We start from the raw sequence: 24,434 nt of genomic DNA, 5'->3' as shown, positions 1-24,434 counted from the left end.
TTTCAAACAAACACAGTGGTGGTCCCAACGGGGACGGTGCAGCGGGCATCCGCTGACCTTGAGGCGGCTACCACCGCAGGGGGTCGGCCCACTCCGGGACCGAGCGGTACATGGGGTTTTCCTTCCACTGGCAGTTCAACCCCGAATCACTGACAGCCGTTAGGAATGGCGGCGGAGGCGGCATACTTGGGACCTCTTCCTCCATCAACGACATTCTCTCCGGACCCCCGGCCGTGGTGCTGATGTCAGTCTCCCACTCAATTAGGGCCGGTTCTGGGGTTTGGGTGGACTGATCGCGACGTGGCACGGCTGCAGCAGCCCCTTGCTCACGGGCCCCCACTACGGCAACCATCCTTCGCATCTCCACCTTCCAATCCATCAACTGCTGCAAGCTCTGCGCCCTCACCTTCAAGCAGAACCGACCCAACTCCCGCTCCAGCCACTCAGCGGTCCCGGCGGGGAGCTCACCCGGGCTGCAGTCTTCAAAGGCTACTCCTCCTCGTTTCCCCCAGAGCTTGGGTGCTCCGGTTGCGGGGATTCCCGCGCTCCAATTCGAGGACGCCGCCATCTCTCCATTCGTGTCCCTGTCTTTATAGCTGCGTTTACATGCAGCCAGCCGCCATCGCGTCCCCCTTAGCTTCTTTCCGGCCCCTCCTCTATCGGGGCGGGGGTTTTGGCCTTCGCGCCTCCACTACTCGAGAAGACGCTCGAGCGGGGACTTTTCGCGCCAAAGATGGCGGCTTCTGAAATTTTGTGGCCGGACACCTCCGGCGGTAACAAGGCGCACCTCTACCAGACGGCAGAGCGGTAAGATCCTGTTCGTGACGCCAAGTTGTCGCGGGCGGAGGAGGGGACGCCGCGCTCTCCCACTGCTCGGGTCCGGCTGCCGCGGCTGCCGCGGCCTGCCGCTGCTCGGTGGCTCGAGCGATGGGCCGGATCCCGGGGACTCTAGCGGCGCTCCTCGCCCGTGAGTGAAACGGAGGTTTGTGTGTGGGGATTGTTTATTGTCCGTGACGCCACCCACGGATGTGGTGATTGAGTGTACACCACCGCTGCTCTGGCTGGGTATCCCGGGAGTGATGGTATGGAGCAGCCAGTTGTTGTGTTGCCCCTCCGTGGGTAGGGGTTGGTGATCCCGGGGCCCAGTGATGGAGTTGGGGATGGTGGACAGGCGGGCTATGGGGCCTGTGGAGGTGCAGGGGCAGCGCTGTGCCGCACGGCACGGAGGTACTCACTCAGCCAGTAAACACGACACAGTTCTCGGTAAACAAACGGCTGGTTGGACGGGTCCCTCAGACGGTTACGTTGCCGATGTCCCCTACAGTTGACGGTGACGGTCTCTTCCCTGCACCTATGTGTTGTTGTTTGGTAGCGATGGGTTCCCACCGGTAACCCGCTGCCCAGCTTGGATATGAACCGGAGGAGCTCCAATCTTGCCCGCAGGCGCTGGCCCTGGGAAACTGGTGCCTTGGCGGTGGCGGTGTCTCCCCTCTACGGTTGGACTGTTACCTTCAAACGGGACTTGGTTATTGGGAGACAGTCGTCCCCTTCACTGACGGATTTGGCAAATTATGGCGACTCCTAGTCTTGCCAGGATCCGAAAGGCCCCTGCCCTGGTGCTGACTAATCTTTGTATACCGCTCCGGTACCGCCGGGTCACCACCCGTCCACGGTCCTTTCGGCAACCTCCAATCAGTCTCGCCTGCAGACGGTTACCGCCGTCTGCCAACCTTGCTGTCTCAGTCCGGGGCACACACCCGGACTAACTTCAGGCTTCTTGCTGTCACTTTCTCTTGCTCCTTTTCCACTTCCTTCTACTTCACTGTTTACTCCTTCACTTTCCTAGCTTAACTCCAGCTCTTCCCTGAGCTAACTGCCTGGTTTTCCCGCCTCCAGAGCTGTGAACTCCTCGGTGGGTGGAGCCAACCGCCTGGCCCACCCCCTGGTGTGGACACCAGCCCCTGGAGGAAGGCAACAAGGATTTAAGTTTTGACCTAGTGTGTACCTGCAGGGAATGTGGGGTGCGGGTGGTGTTGTGACCTGTGACCCCTGGCTTGCCCAGGGCATCACATTCCCCCTTAGCAAAACGCAGACCGTCCTCGGGCTGCCCGTCCAACACCGGTTTTATTTTCCTTTTTTGAATTGCTGCAGACTATTTTCTGCACTAAATCTTCAAGGAGAAAATACTTAACGTGTGCACTAAACATCGGGATTCTCATTGCCTTTGCTGGCATAAGGATTTGTTTGCAGTTTTGTGACAAAATGCATAAAAAAAAAAAAAAAACGCAATAAAAAACACACTGTGTGCACAAACCTATAAGGGCCCTTTACTTTGGAAAAGTCATTTTAGAGCAATTCCTCTATGTTTCTCTAAAGACCCCCATACACATTAGAGAAAGATCTCCCAATCTGATGATTGGGGTATGACAGATGACCATATAATGTATAATGGGGCTTTTACACTCTCCCGTGACAGATCGGGGGGAATAAGGGCTAGCCGGGGCGGACACAGTCAAATGAGGGCCTCTGTGCAAAAACAATATATGGGCCCTTTGCAGTCCCATGACTGTCTGTGACAGAAGCTATTTGCTATTTTGTAGGTTGAAGTGCACCCCCTTACCACCTGGGCAGTGTTAGACTGTGGCAGACCTGGACACAGGTCTGAACTTGAACTCCACTCCACTTCACTGTCACAACACAAACTAAACTGTTTTCCTGCCTCAGGGCCTGTGATCTCCTCGATGGGCGTGGCCAACCACCTGGCTCTGCCCCTGGTGTGAATATCAAACCCTGAGGGAGGTGACAAGGGTTTTGTAGGTTGGCTGCTGTCACCTTATTAAGGGGGGGAGGTGTTTGTGTAAGGGCCTACCTGTGACTACCTGGCTAGTCCAGGGCGTCACATATGTATGGGGAGTATGGGCTGAATTAAGTTGAAAGGCATCAGTCATCCTTACACAATATGTCCTCCTTTGTAGCCAATTGTGCTTTGATCTAATATATTTTAAATCTTTGAAAAAGACTTGATAAAAAATATTCTACAGTTTTGCATATTCAGCTCTCATGTTCACCTACTTGTCTTCATGGTTACAGATAGAAATAAACATGGCTGACCATTGACCATCAATTTGTCACCTACTTCTTGTAACCTACATTAGTTATAGACAGCAAAATTAGCAAAAAAACATCACCTTTGGCTTTGCATCTTGTCTATCAGTTGCTTTTTGCAGCCCTATACTTTAATAGGATTGTGCCTATAGAGATAACTGTCAATTATTAGGACCTCGTACTTGAATCCTAAACCCAGAATAAGTAGCAATTTCCATCAATTAAAAACAAGTTACCGTGTTTCCCTGAAAATAAGCCCTAGCAAGAATTTTTGTCCTTTTTGGATTAAGGCTAAAAATAAGCCCAACCCCGGAAATAAGCCCTAGCAAGAATTTTTGTCCTTTTTGGATTAAGCCGAAAAATAAGCCCTACCCCGGAAAGAAGCCCTAGTTGTGGTCAATAATAAAGTGTCCATAGAGCTAAAAAAGACAACAAATACTGCAGGACACTTCATTAAAGAAAGCAGACACCCCTGAATGAGAGGCTTTGGAACGTGTGGACCTGCGGTAGAATGCATTGAAGACCTGCAGTGGAACGCACAGACACACCCAGTGATACCGTACTTGTAACACCCCGAGGTCAAGGGGTTTTCACCTGACACGTCGCCGGGTCGGGGGTGCAGATCCTTTGCGTCGTCACCAGCTGGCCTGACCCGGTTTCGTGACCTCGAGAAGTACAGGAGATGGTGGTGGATGGGGTGAATAGGAATGTCAGTTATGATGCCACCTGTGGCATGTGGCCAGGTAGGCGGCTGCCGCTGCAGGGTCTCTTCACAAGAGCAGATGTTGGGTGCAGCCAAGATTGTGTCGCTCCCCACAGGCAGACCGGGTCCCAGGAGGATGGGGGGTAGCAGTCCTTTAGAGCGCCGGAGTGCAAGGCGACGACAATCAGAGTCAGAGACAATAGGTGCGGGTTCCAGGTCTTTACTTACTGGTTCACTACCGCACCCCAGGTACTGTTCTTTACCATGAAGGGCTACGGTCGATCCCGGGCAGGTTAAAGGTATGTTCGGCATGGCAGTGTGTGGGCCCTTCCTCTGTGTGCGCTGTGTTGGTCCCCGTGGCATGAAGCACCTTGGGGACCCCCTTGTTTGTTTAAGTGTCCCAGCTCTGTCGCAGGTGAAGCGGATCCTCACCGTGGAGTCTGACTGGATCTAGACCCCGGACCCTATGTATCACTGTGCCTTGAGCTATGTGGGTAGTGGTCGGGAAGACATGGCATCCTCCCGTCCTGCAGATTTGGTTGCCAACGTGAAGTATAGCTAGCTCTAGGCCTCTGCACCCTGTAGTAGCACCGACCCTGGGAGAGCTGACTCGGTATCTCCTCAGCTACCGTTAAACTCCTGTGTCCCACGAGATCTACCGGTACTGGGCTCCTTTCCTCCTGAGATCTCCAGCCTGCCCACGGTCTGGCCGATTCTACCCGGAGGAGCTCTGGAGCATACCCTCCGGGCGACCGTGTTCTTCTGTGTCCCAGACGTTCTGAGATCATTCTCTCCCTGCTCCTGTACTTTACCAGTGCTCTCCCCTCCCTCTGGATGAATCGCCAAGCTGGGGAAGTCCCGTTGTTATGGTGATCACCTTCAGCCTAATTAGTGGAGAGCACCTGCTGTATGTGTTATGCTAGGAAACTGCTGATTCATTCGCTAACTGTGTGGTGTAAGTGAGACATACCAGACATTAACCTACCCATACCCGGGATGGATACTGTGCCCAAAATGAGATGCAGTAAACTGTGGCGACCGAAGCCTCAGGGGGGCTACATACTGCTCTGGTGATCTGGGAGGCAGTGGAATGCATCGAGGACCTGCAGTGGAATGCATTGAGGACCTGCAGTGGAACGTCCTCACACACCCAGTGTTACCGTACTGTTCTGGGGACCTGGAAGGCAGTGGAATGCATCGAGGACCTGCAGTGGAATGCATTGAGGACCTGCAGTGGAACGTCCTCACACACCCAGTGTTACCGTACTGCTCTGGGGACCTGGAAGGCAGTGGAATACATCGAGGACCTGCAGTAGAATGCGTCGATATGCTCCACTGCAGGTCCTGCACGCTTTCCACCGCAGGTCCTCACCGTTCCACAGCCACCCAGGTCCCCAGAGCAGGACGGTACCACCAGATATTTCTGTATGTGTGTGTGTATGTATGATGTTCCTGTGAACTGATATATGTTTGTGTATGAGTGAGTGCTGGCCTGAAGCAGGGGAAGATCTCTGTGGAGCACACAAGGGCCTGCTGGGAGTTCCCACTGTGGAACGAAGGAGGACCTGGGAGTGATGAATATGTCCGGGGTCTGGTAAGTATGGCTCTCCTTGGGGGTAAGGGGTGTCTGCCTTTTTTAGGGAGTAAATTTACCCTCAGTCTATGTTTCCCCAGAAATAAGCCCTACCCCGAAAATAAGCCCTAGCACATTTTTTCGGAGCAAAAAAATTATATTAGACAGTGTCTTATTTTCGGGGAAACACAGTATAATGAATCTTTTCCTACAAACCTACATATTAATCTGTTCAGTTCTTTCCGCGCCATAACATGATGCATATACAGTATGTTACACAGAATTTTGCGCTGTGAAATTTGTCTTTAAAAAAATATTGTAACCAATGAAACATTTCTACATGGATACAATTAATGAAATTAAAAAAAATCACATAGAAATTTAGAATTTGTGGTGATTAATAAATAAAAATAACTACAAAAATAACATTAAAATAACATTTTTATTTTTCCATTTTGAGGATTTTTTTTGTGGTTGTGATCCTTTTCTTCCTGTTGTTTCCATCATAGCACCATAGAGCTGGCACGGACGTGTGTGGGGACGCCATACTACCTCTCTCCAGAAATCTGCGAAAACCGACCCTACAACAATAAAACGTGAGGATTACTATATAGAAGACTGTAGACATGATTTATTAAGAAAACAATACTCCGCATACTCATACATCATGTGGAAAAATAAAATACAAATATATATATATATATATATATATATAATTTTTTTATTTTTTTTTTATATAGCAATTACTGAATATAATGTTGCCCTTTTTTCGTGTCAGGGATATCTGGGCTCTCGGATGTGTGCTGTATGAACTTTGTACCCTCAAACATCCAGTGAGTAATTATTTTACAGTGCAAATATTGTATTGGGCACAGGCGAAGCATGAATAAATAAAAGAATACAAAAAACTTTACTGAACAAAAGAAAAAAAAATCCAATAATATAAACACCTATATCCTACGCTATCAGCCTCCTTAGATTCAATGGCCACAATGTGTCAGATTAAAATATCTACAAAAAGTGAAAAATGGAACTTGTCATGTCCATAAACCATATTACCCTGCAGATATAGGGTTAATCTGCAGGTTAATAGCATCACAATGCTGCCGGTTGCCTTAGGCTGGAGTTACACTAACGTATGCAAAACTGGACCGATTTTCATCCAGGAGAGTAGGACGACTGCTGTTCGTATGTTACTCCATGTGCAGTCTGAGCATGTACGGTAATATTTCTTCTCATTTTTCTGCATTCTCTGGTGTTATTCCACAATCATTAAAGGGAACTTGTCACCAGATTTTGGCCTTCTAAACTAAAACCAGCACCGTAAGCAGCACCTGTGCCGCATTCCTTGAAGTTGCACGTTACCCCATGACCCCCCTCCTGTAGACCCCACAAATCTAATATATAAAGCTGAGTGTATGTATGTATGTATGTGTGTATGTACAGTATGTATGTATGTATGTGTGTATGTGTGTGTGTGTATGTATGTCCACTAAAGGAATCCGCACCGTCGCATTTACAATCCCGAAATTTTGCACACACACCTCATGTGACTCAGGGTATGTCATAGACTATGTTTTGACAGGAAAATTTAACCCCGCGCTTTACAGTTACTTTCCAAAAAGAGGCAGACAGGGAAAGAGACAGACAGGGAAAGAGACAGACAGGGAAAGAAAGACAGGGAAAGAGACAGAGACAAGGAAAGAGACAGGGATAGAGATAGAGACAAAGACAGACGGAGAAAGAGACAGATGGGGAAAGAGACAGACAGACACAGAGCTAGAGAGAGACAGACAGACATAGAGATAGAGAGATAGAGACACAGATAGCACAGAGATAGAAAGAGAAAGACAGAGAGATAGACACAGACAGAGAGAGACAGACATGGATAAAGAGAGAGAGAGACACACACACAGAGACAGACAGAGAAAGAGACAGAGAGACAAACACAGTGACAGACAGAAAGAGAGAGACAGACACAGACAGACAGACTGGGAGAGAGACAGAGAGGCAGTTACTATCCCGGGCAACGCCGGGTACTACACTTAGTATCTTTATAAAATCTCCACCCTGTATATAAATTGTCCGGTCCCGTCCGATGGGCATCCTATTCTGCTCCTCCTGTCCCTCCTTTCACCCTCCTCCTGTGCTAGTAGACTACGTCTGGGTGTCCACCTGCAGAAAATGTATACGCCCGAAAATGGTGCAAGACAGGGCACACGCCAACTCCGTCTGCTCCATTATAGTCAATGGTCCCGTTGGCACATGCGTCCGAAACACGTTTTGCGGGGGGGGGGGTTCGGACGGATGCCCCGACGGGAGTAGTGAACATAGGTGAAAATGCAATGTCATTTACTTCTGAGCTCCTCTCAACTCTGTATGTTCAGCTCAGTTTTGATACATTTGATACATTCTGTGGTTATATATTAGCTGAGAGGAGTCCAAAAAAGGCAAGTATAAGAGTTACAAACTCTACTGTCTGAACAGGCTCACTGACAGATTCTCAGTTAGCTCATTCTGCAGCCAGAAGTAGACATAGCAACATCAAGGCTATACAAGTCAAAGTATACAAAATTTTTAATGAAACACAATTGCAAAAGTGTTTTTTTAAACCAAAATACATACTTTAAGTAAAAAAAAGGTGTCTATACCTTGTAATTTAGGAGAACATGAGGAGGCCTGCGCGTTACAGAGGGGTGGCATTATATGAAAGGTGATATAAATGACACGATTTTATATTTTATAGTTTGAAGCTGGCAACTTAAAGCAACTGGTGTTGAAAATCTGCCGGGGTCGGTACGAGCCGCTTTCTTCAAAGTATTCGTATGATCTGAGGACATTAATCTCTCAGCTCTTTAAAATATCCCCACGGGACCGGCCGTCTGTCACCTCCATATTGAAGAAGCCTTTTCTAGAAAGACGTATACACAATTTTTTGAGTCCAAAGGTAGGTAATAATTAAAGAAAAGACATTTACCTTATTTACGCAATAAAAAAACTTTACTTGCTCAAAGAAGAAATTTTTTTAATTTAACTTAATGTAACAAAACTTTTTCTGCTATAAAAATGTAATTCAAAAATAAAATATTTTCTAAAAAGGGCTGTACAAGAATAAAAAAACCAAACAATGCTGCTTTCTACCATGAAACAGCGCCACACCTGGCTATAGGTTGTGGTATTTCAGCTGAGGCCATCACTTTCAGTAAGGCTTACCTGCAATACCAGACTCAACCTGTAGACAGGGGTGGCGCTGTTTCTAGGACAGCAGTCAGGTTTTTTTAATCCTGTACCTGCCCTCTAGGTTTTGCCTTTCAGTAGTTTGTGATTTTCGCCTTTCGTAATGTTTCAACCATTGGTTTGTTGGTTTCTAGTTAATAGAAGAGGAGTTTAGCCATACTGTGCTACACCAAAAGAAACCTTCCCCAAAGAGACAAGCCCATGGGCCAGTAACACCGAAGCACGCAGCAGGTAACAATACACAGTTCTATATGGAAATGTACAGGACTAGGGGGGACACGCTGCTTTCCCTAAGGCTATGTGCGCACAGTGCGTTTTTCGTGGCGTTTTTGTGTGTTTTTTGGGTGCATTTTTGGGCTCAAAACTGCATGACTTTTCTTCCCCAGCAAAGTCTCTGAGTTTTCATTTTTGCTGTCCGCACACAACTTTTTTTTAAGCTGCGTCTTTGAGCCTAAAAATAAAATGGATATGTCAATTCTTTCCTGCGTTTTTCTGCATTTTTCCCCCTTGCAATGCATTGTAAAAATGCAGAAAAACGCAGCAAAACGCAGCCCAAAACGCGGTAAAAACGCATGCATTTTTACTGGTCCTTTTTTTGCCGCAGGTGAGTTTTTGTGCGTTTTTAACAGCCAAAAACGCAGCGTTAAAAAATCGCAGCGTGCGCACATAGCCTAAGGGTAGAGTCACACTTGCGTATCGCTTCTGATGCGAGGGCATCTGCCAATGCTCTATTTAACCCCCCCCCCCGAAGCAGTGATGTGGCTGACTCAAGACCCCTGTACCAGTGATCGGTGGCTGCCTAAGTTGTCAGACACAAACACTAATCTAATGCATTTGAGAGGGAATAGTCTTAAGGAAGATTCAGAGGGAAATACCTTCTGCAGAAATCCTGGATGATCCAGTCTCCAGTTTTGGGCACCGCATGGGTTGTTCCTCCATAGGTTTATGCTTAAATTTCTTTTTGGTGTGTCGTTGAGGCTGGGACTCTTTTCTGTCCCATAGTGGTCCTTTATCATTTCTGCTTTCCACGCTATTTGTGCAGAACTGGTGCTACTCTTCTTCACATCCTCCTAGCAAAGGGAGCGGTGGTCTGGCAACGCAGGATCATTAGAAAGGGGGATTTTTTCAGGGATGTTTTAACTGGGGCTCTGCCAGTGCAGGCAGCGAAAACAAGGTACAAAATCAGCAGGCGGATGAGTAGTCGGAAACAAGCAGAGGTCGGGGCTGGCGGCAGTACGAAAACATAATCCATTGTGAAAGCCAAGGTCAAAACCGGAAAATCAGTCCAGAGAAGCAGCTGTGCAGAAGGTATGGGCACGCTGCAAGTCACTCACCACTAAAGTGGCCTCCGACTAAATGATGGTGGGACGTGGAATTTTCTTCCAGGGCAAATGATGTCTCCGATACTTGAAACGTTGCCCTTATCTCCACTCAAGCAGGTTCCATGTCCATCTCCCTGTAATCTCAGCATGGCTTGAAAGTTCTGTCTAGCAGGATAGCTGAGTGGCATGTGAGGTAGTGGATTGTAGTATGGTTTAGCAGTCACCTTAATAGGTGGTGGATAGGAGTAAGGCATCCTGCAGACTTTAAGTATTTGATAGTAAGCTGGCATCACACAGGAGAATATGCTGCGGGGTAATGGAGCTGTTGTCTGTACCTCACCTGATGTGTTGGTGGTTTTCTGGCGTTTCTTTACATGCCCCTGCTCTGCGCTGATGTTTGCTGCAGGTTGTGGACTTTCGGGTGGTGGAGGACATAGTTGTGGACTTTTCAGTCTCGCATATCGTCCTGTTTCGGGTGGTGGAGGACACGGTGGGGGACTTTTCAGTCTCGCATATCGTCCTGTTTCGGGTGGTGGAGGACACGGTGGGGGACTTTTCAGTCTCGCATATCGGCCTGTTTCCTGTTCTGATGGGTCGAACAGGCATTGAATAAAAGGCCTGATATGATTAAGTGCTGCCATCAGATACCCAGTAATGCCAGTTTGCCTTTGATGGTGTTCAGGCTTCTGGCTGTAAGGGGGTCTCCTGGCATGTGGGAGATGTCTTCTCGGTTGGATCTTTCCTCCAGCTACTGGGGCAGCCATCGGGCTGCCTCCCCCTCCACACACAGAAGTGTGTGTGTGGATGGTAGAAAACTCTCCTCACAAAAAAGAAATTAAGAAAAATAAAATATAAAAAGTAAAAAACTCTGATAAATCTCGCTCTGGTTAGTGCTTGGCTCTTCTCTCTACCGCTGCTTGCCGCACACTGACCGTGCTCGCTGAGTATTCCACGACTCGTGGACAACGCTGCTGTGAGGTCATAAACCTCAACATGGCGACGGGGCTGTAATATGGGAAAATGGCTGCTACCCATGACTGACAATCCTATAGTGTATGACTAATGGCTAGCTGGACTGGCAAGAAATGATAGAAAACTTACCAGAGCACTGGTCATTGCTGAAAAGAATTGATTTGTGGAGGTTTTTATTAAACCCCTTAATGTCTGAGCAATTTTTTGTTTTTGCGAGTTTACTTGTTTATCCCCTTCTTCCAAGAGCTGTAACTTTGCTATTTTCTTGCTGACAAATCCATGTGACGGCTCAATTTTGTGGAACTAGTTGTACATTTGAAGGACACCAATCCATTTTTTCAGGGCAAAATCGAGTGACCAGAGCTTCCTAACCGGCTGTCAGCCATCAGTCCATCATCGGCTATCGAGCAGCAGGGAAGCCAACCGTCACACAAACTGATTTAACGGCTGGATCATGGGCCTTAAAGGGAACCTGTTACGTACAATATGCGTTCTGACTTACAAGCATGGTCAGGGGCGGGATTCAAATTTTTAACAACAGGTTCTCTGTAAACCCCGCCCAGTTGAAAACCACACCCATTCAGTAACTACACCCATTTTGTTAGCTACACCCATATACAAGCACTTTCCTCAACCAAAAAGTACAAGTAATTTAAAGTAAAATCTCTTTATCCCTTCTTCCCCTCCTCTACCTTCACTCTCCTGTCCAGCACCAGTTGTTCCAGTCACTGTCAGTCATATTGTATTAAGTGGTTTTTCTACAATTTTTAAAAACTATTACTAAAGGAGCCCTGCTAAAATGGGAACGGACAACCTTCCCGATACAGATATCATCCCATGTGGTCTCTTTCCCCTGCAGATCTCATCCCATAATGGCCCCTTTCCCCTGAAGATCCCATCCCATTATGGCCTCTTTCCTTTGCAGATCCCATTATGGCTTCTTTTCCCAGCAGCTCTTATCCCATGTGCTCCTTTTCCCATATAGCTCCCATCTTATGTGGCCTCCTCTCCCCATATAGCTCCCATCTTATGTGGTCTCCTCTCCCCATATAGCTCCCATCTTATGTGGCCTCCTCTCCCCATATAGCTCCCATCTTATGTGGCCTCCTCTCCCCATATAGCTCCCATCTTATGCATCCTCCTCTCCCCATATAGCTCCCATCTATGCGGCCTCCTCTCTCCATATAGCTCCCATATATGCATCCTCCTCTCCCCATATAGCTCCCATCTTATGTGGCCTCCTTTCCCCATATAGCTCCCATCTTATGTGGCTTCCTCTCCCCATATAGCTCCCATCTTATGTGGCCTCCTCTCCCCATATAGCTCCCATCTTCTGTGGCCTCCTCTCCTTATATAGCTGCCATCTTTATGTGGCCTCCTCTCCCCATATAGCTCTCATCTTTATGCGGCTCTTCTCCCCATATAGCTCCCATCTTTATGCGGCTCCTCTCCCCATATAGCTTCCATCTTATGCGGCCCCTCTCTCTGCATCTTCGGCTCACTGAGCGCTTACCTGCTCCAAGCACCGGCGGCCTCTTTGTCTTCTGTCCTCCTCCGTGGCAATCTGCACACTGACGCTGACAGACGGCAGTAGGAGGAGCTACCTTCACACACTGCCGTGACCTCTGCAGCGTCAGCGTGTCGCTGCACGCTGGGTCAGGGAGCACACAGGCTCCACTGAACCCGGAAGTGTGGTGCGTGTCTTAAAGACACTAACACAAATGAATTCAGGGAACCGGATTACCAGAGCTGTTTCTTGCCGGTTTGGAGAACCGGCTGCTATTTTAACAACAGGTTCGTCCATCTGAGCATGGTGATGTGTGGCCTAGTAACCCCTTCCTACCCATCCATGTGTTGTAATAATAATTATGAATGTAAAAATAAAACATTTGATTGAGGGTCTAGTCCCCTGGGTGTCGCATCGCCCCGTGGGCGTTTGCATGCTTTACGTGGTATCACGTCCCTGTGGGCATGATACCGTGGATTTACATGAGCAACGTCACCGTTAGCTCCTTGAGATCCCGTGTGCGTGCGCTTACCATTCCCGCAGCCTTCTTATCCGGGGGTGTGCCGCCCCGCACCAGCAGCCGACGCTGCTCGGGTCCGGGCCTACAGGGGAGGTGGCTCAAGGACTTCCGGACCTGGGGGCCTCACGAGCACGCCGAAAATAAATGGGGACGTAGATGTACGGGCTAGGCCGTAGTAAGTTCGTGATGCCACCCACGGTGTGTGGTGAGGTGGGACACCACCGCTGCTGTTGTGGGACACCCGGAGGAGATGTTGTGCAGCAAGTTGTTAACCCCTCCATGGGCAGGGATGGAGGCCCCGGGACCCATTGGGTTGGTGCAGGGGAATAGCGACCGCAGAGGGTGCTGTTGTACTCACTATTAGTAAAACACACGAGTCTCTGGTAAACCAAGGTGCTGGTGGTCGGTGCCCGCAGCCGGCTGCGTTCTGGTCCCCCACCCGGCTGGTGGTCTCTATCTTCCTCCTGCACTTTTGTGTAGGGTGGACTGCCTGAGTCTGGAACTTCAGGAGTCCGCTCCCGGCTGGATGTGGCCTAAGGAGCCATGCCCGCAGACGCTGGCCCGTGGGATCTATGGGCCTTGACGGTGACCTCTTATCCCTAATCGGTGGGCTGTTGTCTTCTATGAGGGACTTTGGGTGGGACAGGACCTATAATCCTGGCCTCAATCGGTTAATTAACCAGTCCGCTTGATTCCGGTTTCTGGCTTCAGGGTCCGAGTACCCCCCTTCTGTGCTACGGTTTCCGGGTCGGTTCCCCGTGTCGGTACCAGCGGGCTACAACCCTGTCCCGGTCCACCTCGGTTCCACTGAACCTTCTTCCCGTCTCCTGATGGAGACCACCGTCTGCCTCCTAGCCAGTGGCATCAGGGCTCCAACTTTGGCCCGGTCCCTACGGTTCCGCCGGTTGCTGTACCGGTACTCCTGCAGGCGGCCACCACCGTCTGCCTGCCTGATGTTACAGGGGTCCCAGGCTCCAACCCGGGTCCCTGACAGCTTCTCTCCTTTACACCTCCTGTCACTGTCACACTCTACACTGTTCTCCTCCCTAGACTGTTTGTATTTCCTGCCTCAGGACAGTAGTCTCCTCAGTGGGCGTGCCTTTCTGCCTGACTCCGCCCACCAGTGTGCCCTAATGGCCCTGAGGGAGGCATCAGGTCTCCCATTCGGGTGACTGATGTGTCCTCACAAGGGATGGGGGTGTGTGTGTAATGTGGTAGGTGTTGTTACCTGTGAATCCTGAGGTCCAGGGCGTCACAATGACTTATCCTAAGGATAGGCAATCAATGTCAAAGTAGTGGACAATCCATGTAGTAGAATTGCTCAATCTCTTAACCTCTCCTCTATTAGTGACTCCTTCTTAGTTTTACAGTAAACTCAATGTAACCAGAAAATATTAGATCACTTGTGACGCTTCACGAGAAATATTTTCAGGTTAGTCACGGTTTTGTGAGATAAAGACTACAAGGAGGATAAGCCTTCATTGTGGACCAATGCAGAGAAAAGCTTTGACTCCAGTATTTTCCTATTTCAGAATTATTGCCTAGAAATTTAAGGGGTTGTCTCTCTTAACCCCTTAACGACCTATGACGTACCGGGTATGTCATGGATCGTGTGAGGTTAATCCCCGCCCCCTGCTGTGGGCAGGTCCCGTCGATTTGCGCACATATCAGCTGTTTTCAACAGCTGACATGTGTGCCTGCTAGTCGCGGGTGGAATCGCTTCCACCCGCGACCATTAACCCCTTACATCTTGCTGCCAAAATCTGGCAGAGAGATGTGTATGCACGCCGCCATGACAGTGACTTGCCCCGCCCCATCAGAAGTCACGTGACATGATCACGTGACATTCGGTGGTTGCCATGGTAGCACAGGGTCATGTGATGACGCCTGTAGCGAACATAAGTCGCTTCCTCTCAATGCTGGAATACAGCCGGCATTGAAAGTAAAGCACCAAATCTGCACTTCTCAGCCGTGTAGCTGTGATCTGCAGATAGGGCAGAGCGATCGGATTGCTGATCGCTATAGCCCCCTAGGGGAACTAGTAAAATAAAAAAAAAGTAAAAAAAAAAGTTTTAAAAAATTAAAAAAAAAATAAAAAAACCTAATAGTTCAAATCACCCCCCTTTCACCCCAATGAAAATAAAAGGGTTAAAAAAAATACACATATTTGGTATCACCGCGTTCAAAATTGTCCGATCTATCAAAATATAAAATCAATTAATCTGATCAGTAAACGGCGTAGCGGCAAAAAAATTCCAAACGTCAAAATTACGTTTTTTGGTCGCCGCAAATTTTGCGCAAAATGCAATAACAGGCGATCAAAACATAGCATCTGCGCAAAAATTGTACCGTTAAAAACGTCAGCTTGAGACGCAAAAAATAAGCCATCAGTAAGCCTCAAATCCCGAAAAATGAGAACGCTATCGGTTTTGGAATATGGCGCAAAACGTGCGCCACTTTTTTTGGACAAGCTTGTGAATTTTTTTAACCCTTTAAATACAAGGAAACCTATTCATGTTTGGTGTCTACAAACTTGCACTGTCCTCAGGAATCAAAATGACACATCAGTTTTACCATATAGTGAACACGGTGAATAAAATATCCCAAAACCTATTGTGCGATCACACTTTTTTTTAAATTTTTCCGCACTTGGAATTTTTTTGCCGTTTTACAGTATACTACATGGTAAAAATTATGGTTTTATTTAAAAGTACAACTCGTCCCGCAAAAAACAAGCCCTCATATGGCAAGATTGACAGAAAAATAAAAAAGGTACGGCTCTCGGAAAAAAGAGAGGAAAAAAACAAAACGGAAAAACACAAAATGCCCGGGGTCTGAAGGGGTTAAAAGAAAAAGTACAGACGCAAGAGATAGGTAAAACACCCCATAAAATTATGTGGCTCCAACACGGGCTGCTCAAATGGTCTCCGGGAGACAAGCAATGATATTGAATTCTTTGGTGACCTGACAGCTAAGGCTCATGATTGACTGCAGCGGTAATTTATCAGGAACAATGTGTAATCGGAGGAACACCATATGTGTCACAATGTGACTGTTGGATAACGAGGATTAGGGGCCCAATGTTATCCCTAACCTCAGGGATACTCCTAATGGTAGAAATGCCCGAGTCCCATTCCTAGCCCTGCTCCTGACCAGACCTAATCTGATACCCCCCGCCCCCTCTCCAGCAGGGAAGCATGGGGCAGGAGTGTTAAGGCCCCTTTACACACTGCAACATCGCAAACGACATCGCTGTAACGTCACCGGTTTTGTGACGTTATAGCGACCTCCCCAGCGACATTGCAGTGTGTGAAACACATCAGAGACCTGGCCCCTGCTGTGAAGTTGCTGATCACTACACATCTCTCAGGACCATTCTTTGGTCCTTTGTTTCCCGCTGTGCAGCATGATCGCTAGAAAGTCTCAGTGTGTAAAAGGACTTTACAGCGACTTCGTTAGCGACTTCCCTTTCAAAAAACTGCTTTACTACGTCCCCAATGACTAGCTAGGACGTTCTGCAGGTCCGGATCGCTGTTGCGTCATTGGCCAGGTTTGCCTGTTTGACAGCTCACCAGAGACTTTGTAGCGATCCCGGCCAGGTTGGAATCGCTGGTGGGATCGCTAGAAAGTCTCAGTGTGTAAAGGGGCCTTTAAGTTAACCACATGTAAAGTCAGATAAGGGAAAACCAAAACTCTGACACACTGCACACACACAGGATTAAACAAAAGGAGATTCAGGAGGAAAACAAGAGCAGGAAAGTATCTAGAAAAGACAACAAGGGTAAGCAATAAGCACAACTTTCTGGACAACCACACCTCACCAGATAAACTATAGCTGGCTGTAACACTTGCCGTAGGAGATGGTAAGATCCTCTAGGCACTCTAGGTACGGGGAAGTACCAAGTGAAAGGGAAGGGAAATCCTGTGTCTAGGGAAAGGGAAGATGGTGTCCACTGACTAAACCTACTGCTGGTCCCTAGAGTACCTCACCTAGGTGCCAAGCCGGATACCTGACCCTAAGTATACCTAAGGCTGGGCCCTAAATAGGGAACGGATGGGATGAGCTCTTCATCAACCCCACTAAACACTAAAGAAGACACAAGGGGGACAAGCATGAACTACTTATCCACAGATGACAGTAGAAGTTCAGCAAAGTTACAGCAACGATACCACAGATTAGTACAAGCCACCTGTTTGCAACCAGAGCTTGAATGAACTGAACAATATCAACAGCACAATTCCAGGGAAGATGGGAGTATTTAAGCACAAGGGGAATACTGATAATCATCAGCTGGATGGAAGGAGAGCTCCCCTGGATCCTAAAGGGGAGTAGATGAAAATACAGCAGGAAAGCTACCTAGTACAATGAATACTAACAGCAGGAACAACAGATAGTCGGAGAGCATTTTGCGCAGCCAAATGCTGTAACCTTCTAGTGCCAGAAACCGCATGACTGTCTGTTACCCGTGACACACCCGTAAACAGGTGGCGAACCGAAATGGACCCAGTAGACCACAGGGGGGTACCCGGGCTTACCCTTTAGTCAGAGAAGCTTGACTAACTGCCCACCAAGGGGCACACGCCAGGTGCCACTCCCAGGGCAGTGACCGGGATTGTGGCAGCTGACCCCCAGGGCAAGGACAGACAAAGGTGCAGATAGGCAGAGTTTCTAGTATACACAGGGACCACAGGGACATCTGAGGCTGATAGCACAGCCAGGATGGACAGGCACAGTCACTAGTATAGACAGGAAACACTGGGATGGCTGAAGCTGATGTACAATAGCTAGGAACGGACAGGGAAAGGGGGACGAGACAACTAGCAGCTAGGGAACTGAATTTTAACTAGCAATGTTGTTCAGGCACCTCCCATAGTTGGAGGGTGCCTACCCAGTGACTTTCAACGATAGGTTGCGACGCACTTCCAGGAAATGGTGCACTGGCCCTTTAAGAGAAGGGCAGCAGTGCACACGCACGCCCTAAGAGCACTCCAGGAGGACTTGTTCAGTAACCACAGGTCCCGGGAGGTGGAAGCAGAGAACACCCAAGTGCAGGACCACGAGGAAGCCAGGCAGAGTGGTGTGGGCTAGCTGCGGCGGTGAGTTAGTGTCCCTGTAGAGTGGAGAGCGAGCAGTGCGGGGATTCTGGCGCTACACTGGCATAGGTGGAAGGAGTCAGCCAGAATAAATAGGAGGGGAGCAAATGTGATTGGTTCTCCACAACATCAATGATCAAAGGAGACTAACAAGAAGACTAGCAGAGCTTAACTCTCGCTAGCCTACCTATGAACCAGTAAGCAGCAGGTCGATGCCCGAGTCTGCCTGCATTAATTCCAGACACCGGACAATTTTTCAGACGGAGCGTCAGAATCTGTAATCTGAAGATAACCTGATGCCGCCATGATAGTCGTCGAAGTTTATGATAATCTCCATGTGACCATAAAAGTAGATTTTGGGTACTCACCGTAAAATCTCTTTCTTGGAGCCTTCATTGGGGGACACAGAGACCATGGGTTGTATGCTGCTGCCACTAGGAGGCGACACTAAGCAAAATAAGGAAAACTCCTCCTATGCAGTATACACCCACCAACTGGCAATCAGTCCTCAGTTAGTGAGAAAGCAATAGGAGACAACAAGTAAAGAACGAACAATCTTACAGAAGTGAACATTAAACTCAACATTCAACAGTAACATATGTCCAACACAAGGGCGGGTGCTGTGTCCCCCAATGAAGGCTCCAAGAAAGAGATTTTACGATGAGTACCCAAAATCTACTTTTCTTTATCGCTTCATTGGGGGACACAGAGACCATGGGACGTCCTAAAGCAGTCCCACGGGTGGGTCTAATGTTACTCTCAGGGCTGACCTCGGTCCACTGCAGCCTGCAGAACTCGTCTACCGAGGCTCGCATCGGAGGATGTGAAAGTGTGGACCCTGTAGAACTTTGTGAAAGTGTGGAGCGAAGACCAGGTGGCCGCTTTGCAAAGCTGCGACGCTGGAGCGTGGTGACGGACCGCCCACGAGGCTCCCACCGCCCTGGTGGAATGGGCCGTAATCCTGAGTGGGCGCATTCTCCCTCTTACCCGGTAGGCTTCCAGCATGGCAGAGCGAATTCATCGCGCAATGGAGGACTTGGAGGCAGGTAGGCCTCTGCGCGGGCCGGACGGAAGCACAAAGAGGGAATCCGACCGTCTGAATTGAGACGTCCTGGAAATGTACAGGCGGAGAGCTCTGACCAAGTCCAGCTTGTGGAGAAGAACCTCACGAGGGTGCGAAGGGTTCGGGCAAAAGGAGGGAAGAACAATGTCCTCGTTAAGATGGAAAGAGGAGACCACCTTGGGCAGAAAGGATGGTACCGGACGGAGGACTACCTTATCCTGGTGGAAGACAAGATATGGAGAGCGGCAGGAAAGCGCCGCTAGTTCAGATACCCGCCTGATTGACGTGATGGCAACTAAGAAGGCGACCTTCCAAGAGAGGAACGTTAGAGACACCTCCTGAATAGGTTCGAAGGGGGAATGCTGGAGAACAGACAGAACGAGGTTGAGGTCCCAGGGCTCCACCGGAGGCTGAACGGGGGGCACCGAACGAGCAGACCCCTGAATGAATGTGCGAACCTGTGAGCGAGAGGCAATCCTGTTTTGAAAGAGAATGGAAAGAGCAGACCCTTGAGAGAGCTGAGTGCTAACCCAGCATTCAGACCAGACTGCAGGAAGGACAACAGAACTAGCAAGGAGAAGGTCATGGCTGTGACCTGGTTAGCTTCGCACCAGCGGAAATAGGCCTTCCACGTACAGTGATAGATACAGGAAGAGGAGGGCTTCCGTGCTTTGATCATTGTCTGGACGACCCTTTCTGAGAATTCCGAGGAAGTTAGTACTGCGGCTTCAACAGCCATGCCGTTAAATTGAGCGACTGTGAATTCTGGTGAAGAAAAGGTCCCTGAGTGAGAAGGTCCGGGACGTCTGGAAGTCTCCACGGAACTTCGGCGAGAAGGTGCACGAGCTCTGCGTACCACGGGCGATGGGGCCACGAGAATCACCGGAACTCCTTCCGCTTTGATCTTCTTGACTAGCTTGGGGATAAGCGGAAGCGGAAGAAAGAGGTACGGCAGAGAGAACTGCGACCAGGGGATCGCTAGGGCGTCCGTTGCGAGCGACAGCGGGTCTCTTGCTCTGGAGACGAATTGGGGCACCTTGTGATTCCACCTGGAGGCCAGGAGATCCACGTCGGGGGTCCCCCACCTGGAACAGATCTGCTGGAAGATTCTGGGATTGAGGGACCACTCTCCCGCATCGAGTCCTTCTCAGCTGAGCAAGTCGGCGGCCCAATTGTCCACACCCGGGATGTGGACCGCCGAGATCGCTGGGATGTTCTGTTCGGCCCAGTCGAGGATTTGAGATACCTCCCTCATCGCCGCTCTGCTGCGTGTTCCGCCCTGATGGTTTATGTAGGCCACAGTGGTCGCATTGTCGGACTGTACCCAAACTGGGTGTCCGCGAAGCAGGGACTTCCAATGAAAGAGAGCTAGGCGAACTGACCTGAGTTCCAAGATGTTGATGGGAAGCTTGGTTTCCGGCTCGGTCCAGCGACCCTGAACTGTGAGGTCCTGGAATGTGGCACCCCAGCCTAGCTGGCTGGCGTCTGTCGTGATGACCTTCCATCGAAGGGGAAGAAATGATCTCCCTTGGAGGGTGAGGGGAGAGCGTTTCCACCATTCAAATGACTCTCTGACTCGAGGAGGGAGCGCAATTGGCCGATCCAAGGAGTGAAGAGACTTGTCCCATGTTGCTAGAAGGAGACCCTGAAGAGGGCGAGTATGGAATTGACTGTAGGGCACCGCTTCCATTGACGCCACCATCTTCCCGAGAATGCTCATGCAGTACCGAAGAGAGCAACGGGGTGCGCGTTGGAGCTTCCAAATCCCCCTGAGGATAGCTGAGAGCTTGTCCTTGGGCAGAAGAACCCTCGCCTGCGTGGTATCGAAGATCATGCCGAGGAATGAGATGCGTTGAGCCGGGATCAGAGATGACTTTGGTCTGTTGATCAACCAGCCGAGACGGGTTAGAGTATCCAGATTGATGTTGAGACTGTCACGGCACTCCAACATCGAGGGAGCCTTGATCAAAATGTCGTCCAGGTACGGGATGGCTAGAATTCCCCGGGTCCGAAGAATAGCCATGACAGTTGCCATCACCTTGGTGAAGACTCTGGGAGCTGTCGAGAGCCCGAATGGGAGAGCTGTGAACTGAAAGTGTTGCTCCTGAACCACGAAGCGTAAGAATCTCTGATGAGCCGGAAAGATCGGGATGTGGAGATAGGCGTCCTGGATGTCCACCGAACAAAGGAACTCCCTGTTGAGGCGCTTGAGATGCAGAATGGGACGGACTGTGCCATTCTTCTTCGGGACAACGAAGAGGTTTGAATAAAAACCCCGGAATCTGTCTTGAGGGGGTACGGGGGTGATGACCCCAGAGTCTCGCATGGACTGGATGGCTGCGAAGAAGCCCTTGGTGAGGGAGGGATCCTTGGGGGGTTTGGACTTGACGAAGCGCGAGTATGGGAAGAAAACTCTATCTTGTAGCCGTGAGAGACGACGTCTCGGACCCAGGCGTCGTCTATCACGGAAAGCCACGCGCTTCTGAACATGCGGAGACGACCGCCGACCCTGGATAAGGATCCGGGGACGGGAGCCCAGTCATGCGGAGGAGAATCTGTTGGATCTGGAGCTGGAGGGCTTGGACTGCTGGCCACGGGAACGCCAGGATTGCCAGTGGGGTGTTGCCTTAAAGGAGGGTTTCCGTCTCTCCTGACGTGCTGGGGACCACTCCCGACGTGTGTTGGTGTTGGTAGAAGATTGACGAAAGGGGCGAAAGGGAAAAGCCCGCCGTCTGGGAGGGGCACGGGGGATCCTCCGTTGGGGAAGGAAGGTACTCTTGCCCCCGTAGCCTCAGAGATGATCTTGTCCAGCTTTTCTCCGAAGAGTCTGGCACCAAAAAAAGGGAAGACTGGTGAGAGACTTTTTGGATGCTGAGTCCGCGTTCCACGCTTTAAGCCACAAGGCTCTGCGGATTGCAGTAATGTTGCCGGCTGCCAGGGCTGCGGAAGTAGCAGAGTCGAGGGACGCAGCAACTAGATACTTTCCGGCATGTGCGATCTGATCTGCCAGATCTGCCAGCTCGGGGCTGGGAGCATCAGCCAGGATACCACGCCGAAGGAGCTTTGCCCAGGCGGAGACAGCCTTGGAGACCCAGGTGGATGCAAAGGCTGGAGTGATGGCGGAGCCGGAGGCTTCAAAGGCCGACCTGGCTAAGGATTCTATGGTCCTATCCGAGGATCCTTAAGGGAGGCGCCATCAGACAGCGGCAAGGTGGTGCTGGACGAACGTCGGGAGATCGGAGGATCCACTGAAGGGGCCACTGACCACTTCTGAAGAAGTTCCGGTGGAAAGGGATAAAGGACCTGTGCCCACTTGCGCCTCTGGAAACGCTTGTCGGGATGTTCCCACTGTCTACAGAAAACATCCTCAAACTCCCTGTGGTTGCCAAAGCTTCTTGGCAGTTTCTTGGCCCTTTTGAAAGGAACCGATTGACTGGTAGGAGCCGGATCTACATCCTTCACCTCTAGGGTCTGATTGACAGCAATGACCAGACTGTCCATCATACTGGTCAGCTTGGAGATATGTTCAGAGTCCAGATCGGAGTCAGAATCAGGGTCCTGGTCCGAATCTGGGGCTGCCGCAGATGAGGTAGGAGATGGAGAGCGTATTGCTCTGGAGGCCATAGAGGGGCTAGGGGGGCTGGAGGATGACCCCGAGAAGGACCGCTTCCTAGACCTCCTGTGTGTTCTGCCCTGCCGGGCTGGTGGCGCTGCGGGCTCAGACTCGCTCTGGGTCACCGGGGGGACTCCAGAGGTGGAGGCGGGCAGACGCTCTATGGCCGAGGCTAAGGTTTGAGATACCTTAGTTAGGTTGTCCACGGACTGAGAGAGAGCTGAGGCCCACCCAGGCATGGGGGCCGAGTCCTCGTTACGGGCGGTGGGGGGCTCCGTAGTAGTCATGCTAGGGGTGCTACAGGCTAGGCAGATGGGGAGGACTGCCTTGAGGGAAACCTTTTTAGACAAGAGGTGCAGGCGAAGTGAAGTACTATGGCCTGTGGCTGAGAGCGGGTCGCTCTTGTGCTGGACATGGGACAGCAGGGAGAGAGAGAGAGAGAAGAAACAGAGCAGAGGATGCCAGGAGGATGGGGACTGGGGAAGGAGCTGCCTCCCAGTGGCAGAGCTTACCCAGACTCTGGCGTCCTGTGTGTGCTGGTGCTGCTGTCTGAAGCTGGCGCTGTGTCCTGTCTGAAGCTGCAGGCTGAGGGAGCAGAGGTGGGGGCTCCGGAGAGATGCAGGTTACTATGTGGGAAGCTGCACCGGAACGCTGCCGCTGCCCAGAGGGATCGCAGGCTGTAATGGCGCTGCTGAGGGTGTCCGGGCTGGGGGAGGCGCAGGAAAGAAGCGCGAAAAAACGGCGCGCTGCAGGGAGCAGGGATTGGTTAAGTATAAGAAGAGCCGTGAGTGGACAGAAAGAGCGCGCAGAGGCCTGCAGGGAATGGTTGCTAGAGCGGGCGGGCCTGCTGGGAAGGAAGGACCCGCGCGATAGGCCGGCCGGGAGGGGGCGTGGCCGGACGGGAGCTAGGCCTGGAAAGAAGCCGGGGGCTAAATTTTGGAATGAGGCCGCAGGGGGAGCCGGAGAACGGCGCCGAGGACAAGAGCGGAGGCAGAGCCTGTCTGGAGGGGGGGGGATGACCAGGGGTAAGCTATGCTATGGATCCTAATCCCTTCTTTTCCCCCCTTTTTTTTTTATTTTATTTTAATTAAAAGGAGCCCCCCATGACCCGGGACAAGGGATGGGTACCTGTCCCGATGGCTGAAAGTCCTCCTGATCATGGCTTGATCCTGGCCTCCTGGAAAATACGTAGGGAGACGGGTATCTTCTGGTAATTTTTCGTCTCCCCTCCCTGATCAGGCCGGCTGTGGAGGGCGAGCGTACAGGGGGAGGGGGGCAAGGACCATCCGCCTGTCCCTCTGTGCGGATGCCCCCCAAACAGTCTTGAGAGTGTTAGGGGGGTAGGGTCCTGCCAGACAGACACGGAGGACAACGGAAGTGGCGGATGGACCCCACTTCTGTGCGACCGGTCTCTAGGGGGGAGAGCAGGGTGAGCTATTACAACCTGTCGCCCGACGAGCTGTGTCTGAAACGAAAAAAGGGAAAAATTAAAAATACAAACCTGAGGGGCTGGGAGCAGCCCCAAGTGTGTCCACCTCCTATGGACACTAAGCTTAAACTGAGGAATGATTGCCAGTTGGTGGGTGTATACTGCATAGGAGGAGTTTTCCTTGTTTTGCTTAGTGTCGCCTCCTAGTGGCAGCAGCATACAACCCATGGTCTCTGTGTCCCCCAATGAAGCGATAAAGATATATATACGTTATTAGACTTAATCGCTTTGTCATT

At 50.3% G+C, this 24,434-nt stretch overlaps 2 protein-coding genes across 2 annotated transcripts in view; both read left to right on the top strand.

Annotated features, from left to right (window-relative positions):
• Positions 1 to 24,434, top strand: part of LOC142292147 (serine/threonine-protein kinase Nek5-like) — a 56,410-nt gene that overhangs the window by 8,631 nt on the left and 23,345 nt on the right. The window lies entirely within an intron of this gene.
• On the top strand, positions 5,389 to 9,692 carry LOC142292424 (serine/threonine-protein kinase Nek5-like). Its single transcript, XM_075337768.1, has 6 exons — positions 5,389 to 5,402; positions 5,891 to 5,977; positions 6,160 to 6,214; positions 8,128 to 8,328; positions 8,753 to 8,849; positions 9,661 to 9,692. Exons 1-6 carry the CDS (start codon positions 5,389 to 5,391, stop codon positions 9,690 to 9,692), a joined length of 486 nt encoding a protein of 161 aa, XP_075193883.1.

This window comes from Anomaloglossus baeobatrachus, chromosome 2, assembly GCF_048569485.1.
Source record: "Anomaloglossus baeobatrachus isolate aAnoBae1 chromosome 2, aAnoBae1.hap1, whole genome shotgun sequence".
NCBI classification, from domain to species: domain Eukaryota; kingdom Metazoa; phylum Chordata; class Amphibia; order Anura; family Aromobatidae; genus Anomaloglossus; species Anomaloglossus baeobatrachus.
This window is presented reverse-complemented; position numbering and strand designations above follow the sequence as displayed.

Bases quoted from the DNA above. Each gene is read 5' to 3' on its own strand.
- LOC142292424 (XM_075337768.1), top strand. The intron at 8,329-8,752 runs GTAGGTAATAAT...GTTGGTTTCTAG, and splicing joins ACAATTTTTTGAGTCCAAAG to TTAATAGAAGAGGAGTTTAG. The intron at 8,850-9,660 runs GTAACAATACAC...CTATTTGTGCAG, and splicing joins AACACCGAAGCACGCAGCAG to AACTGGTGCTACTCTTCTTC.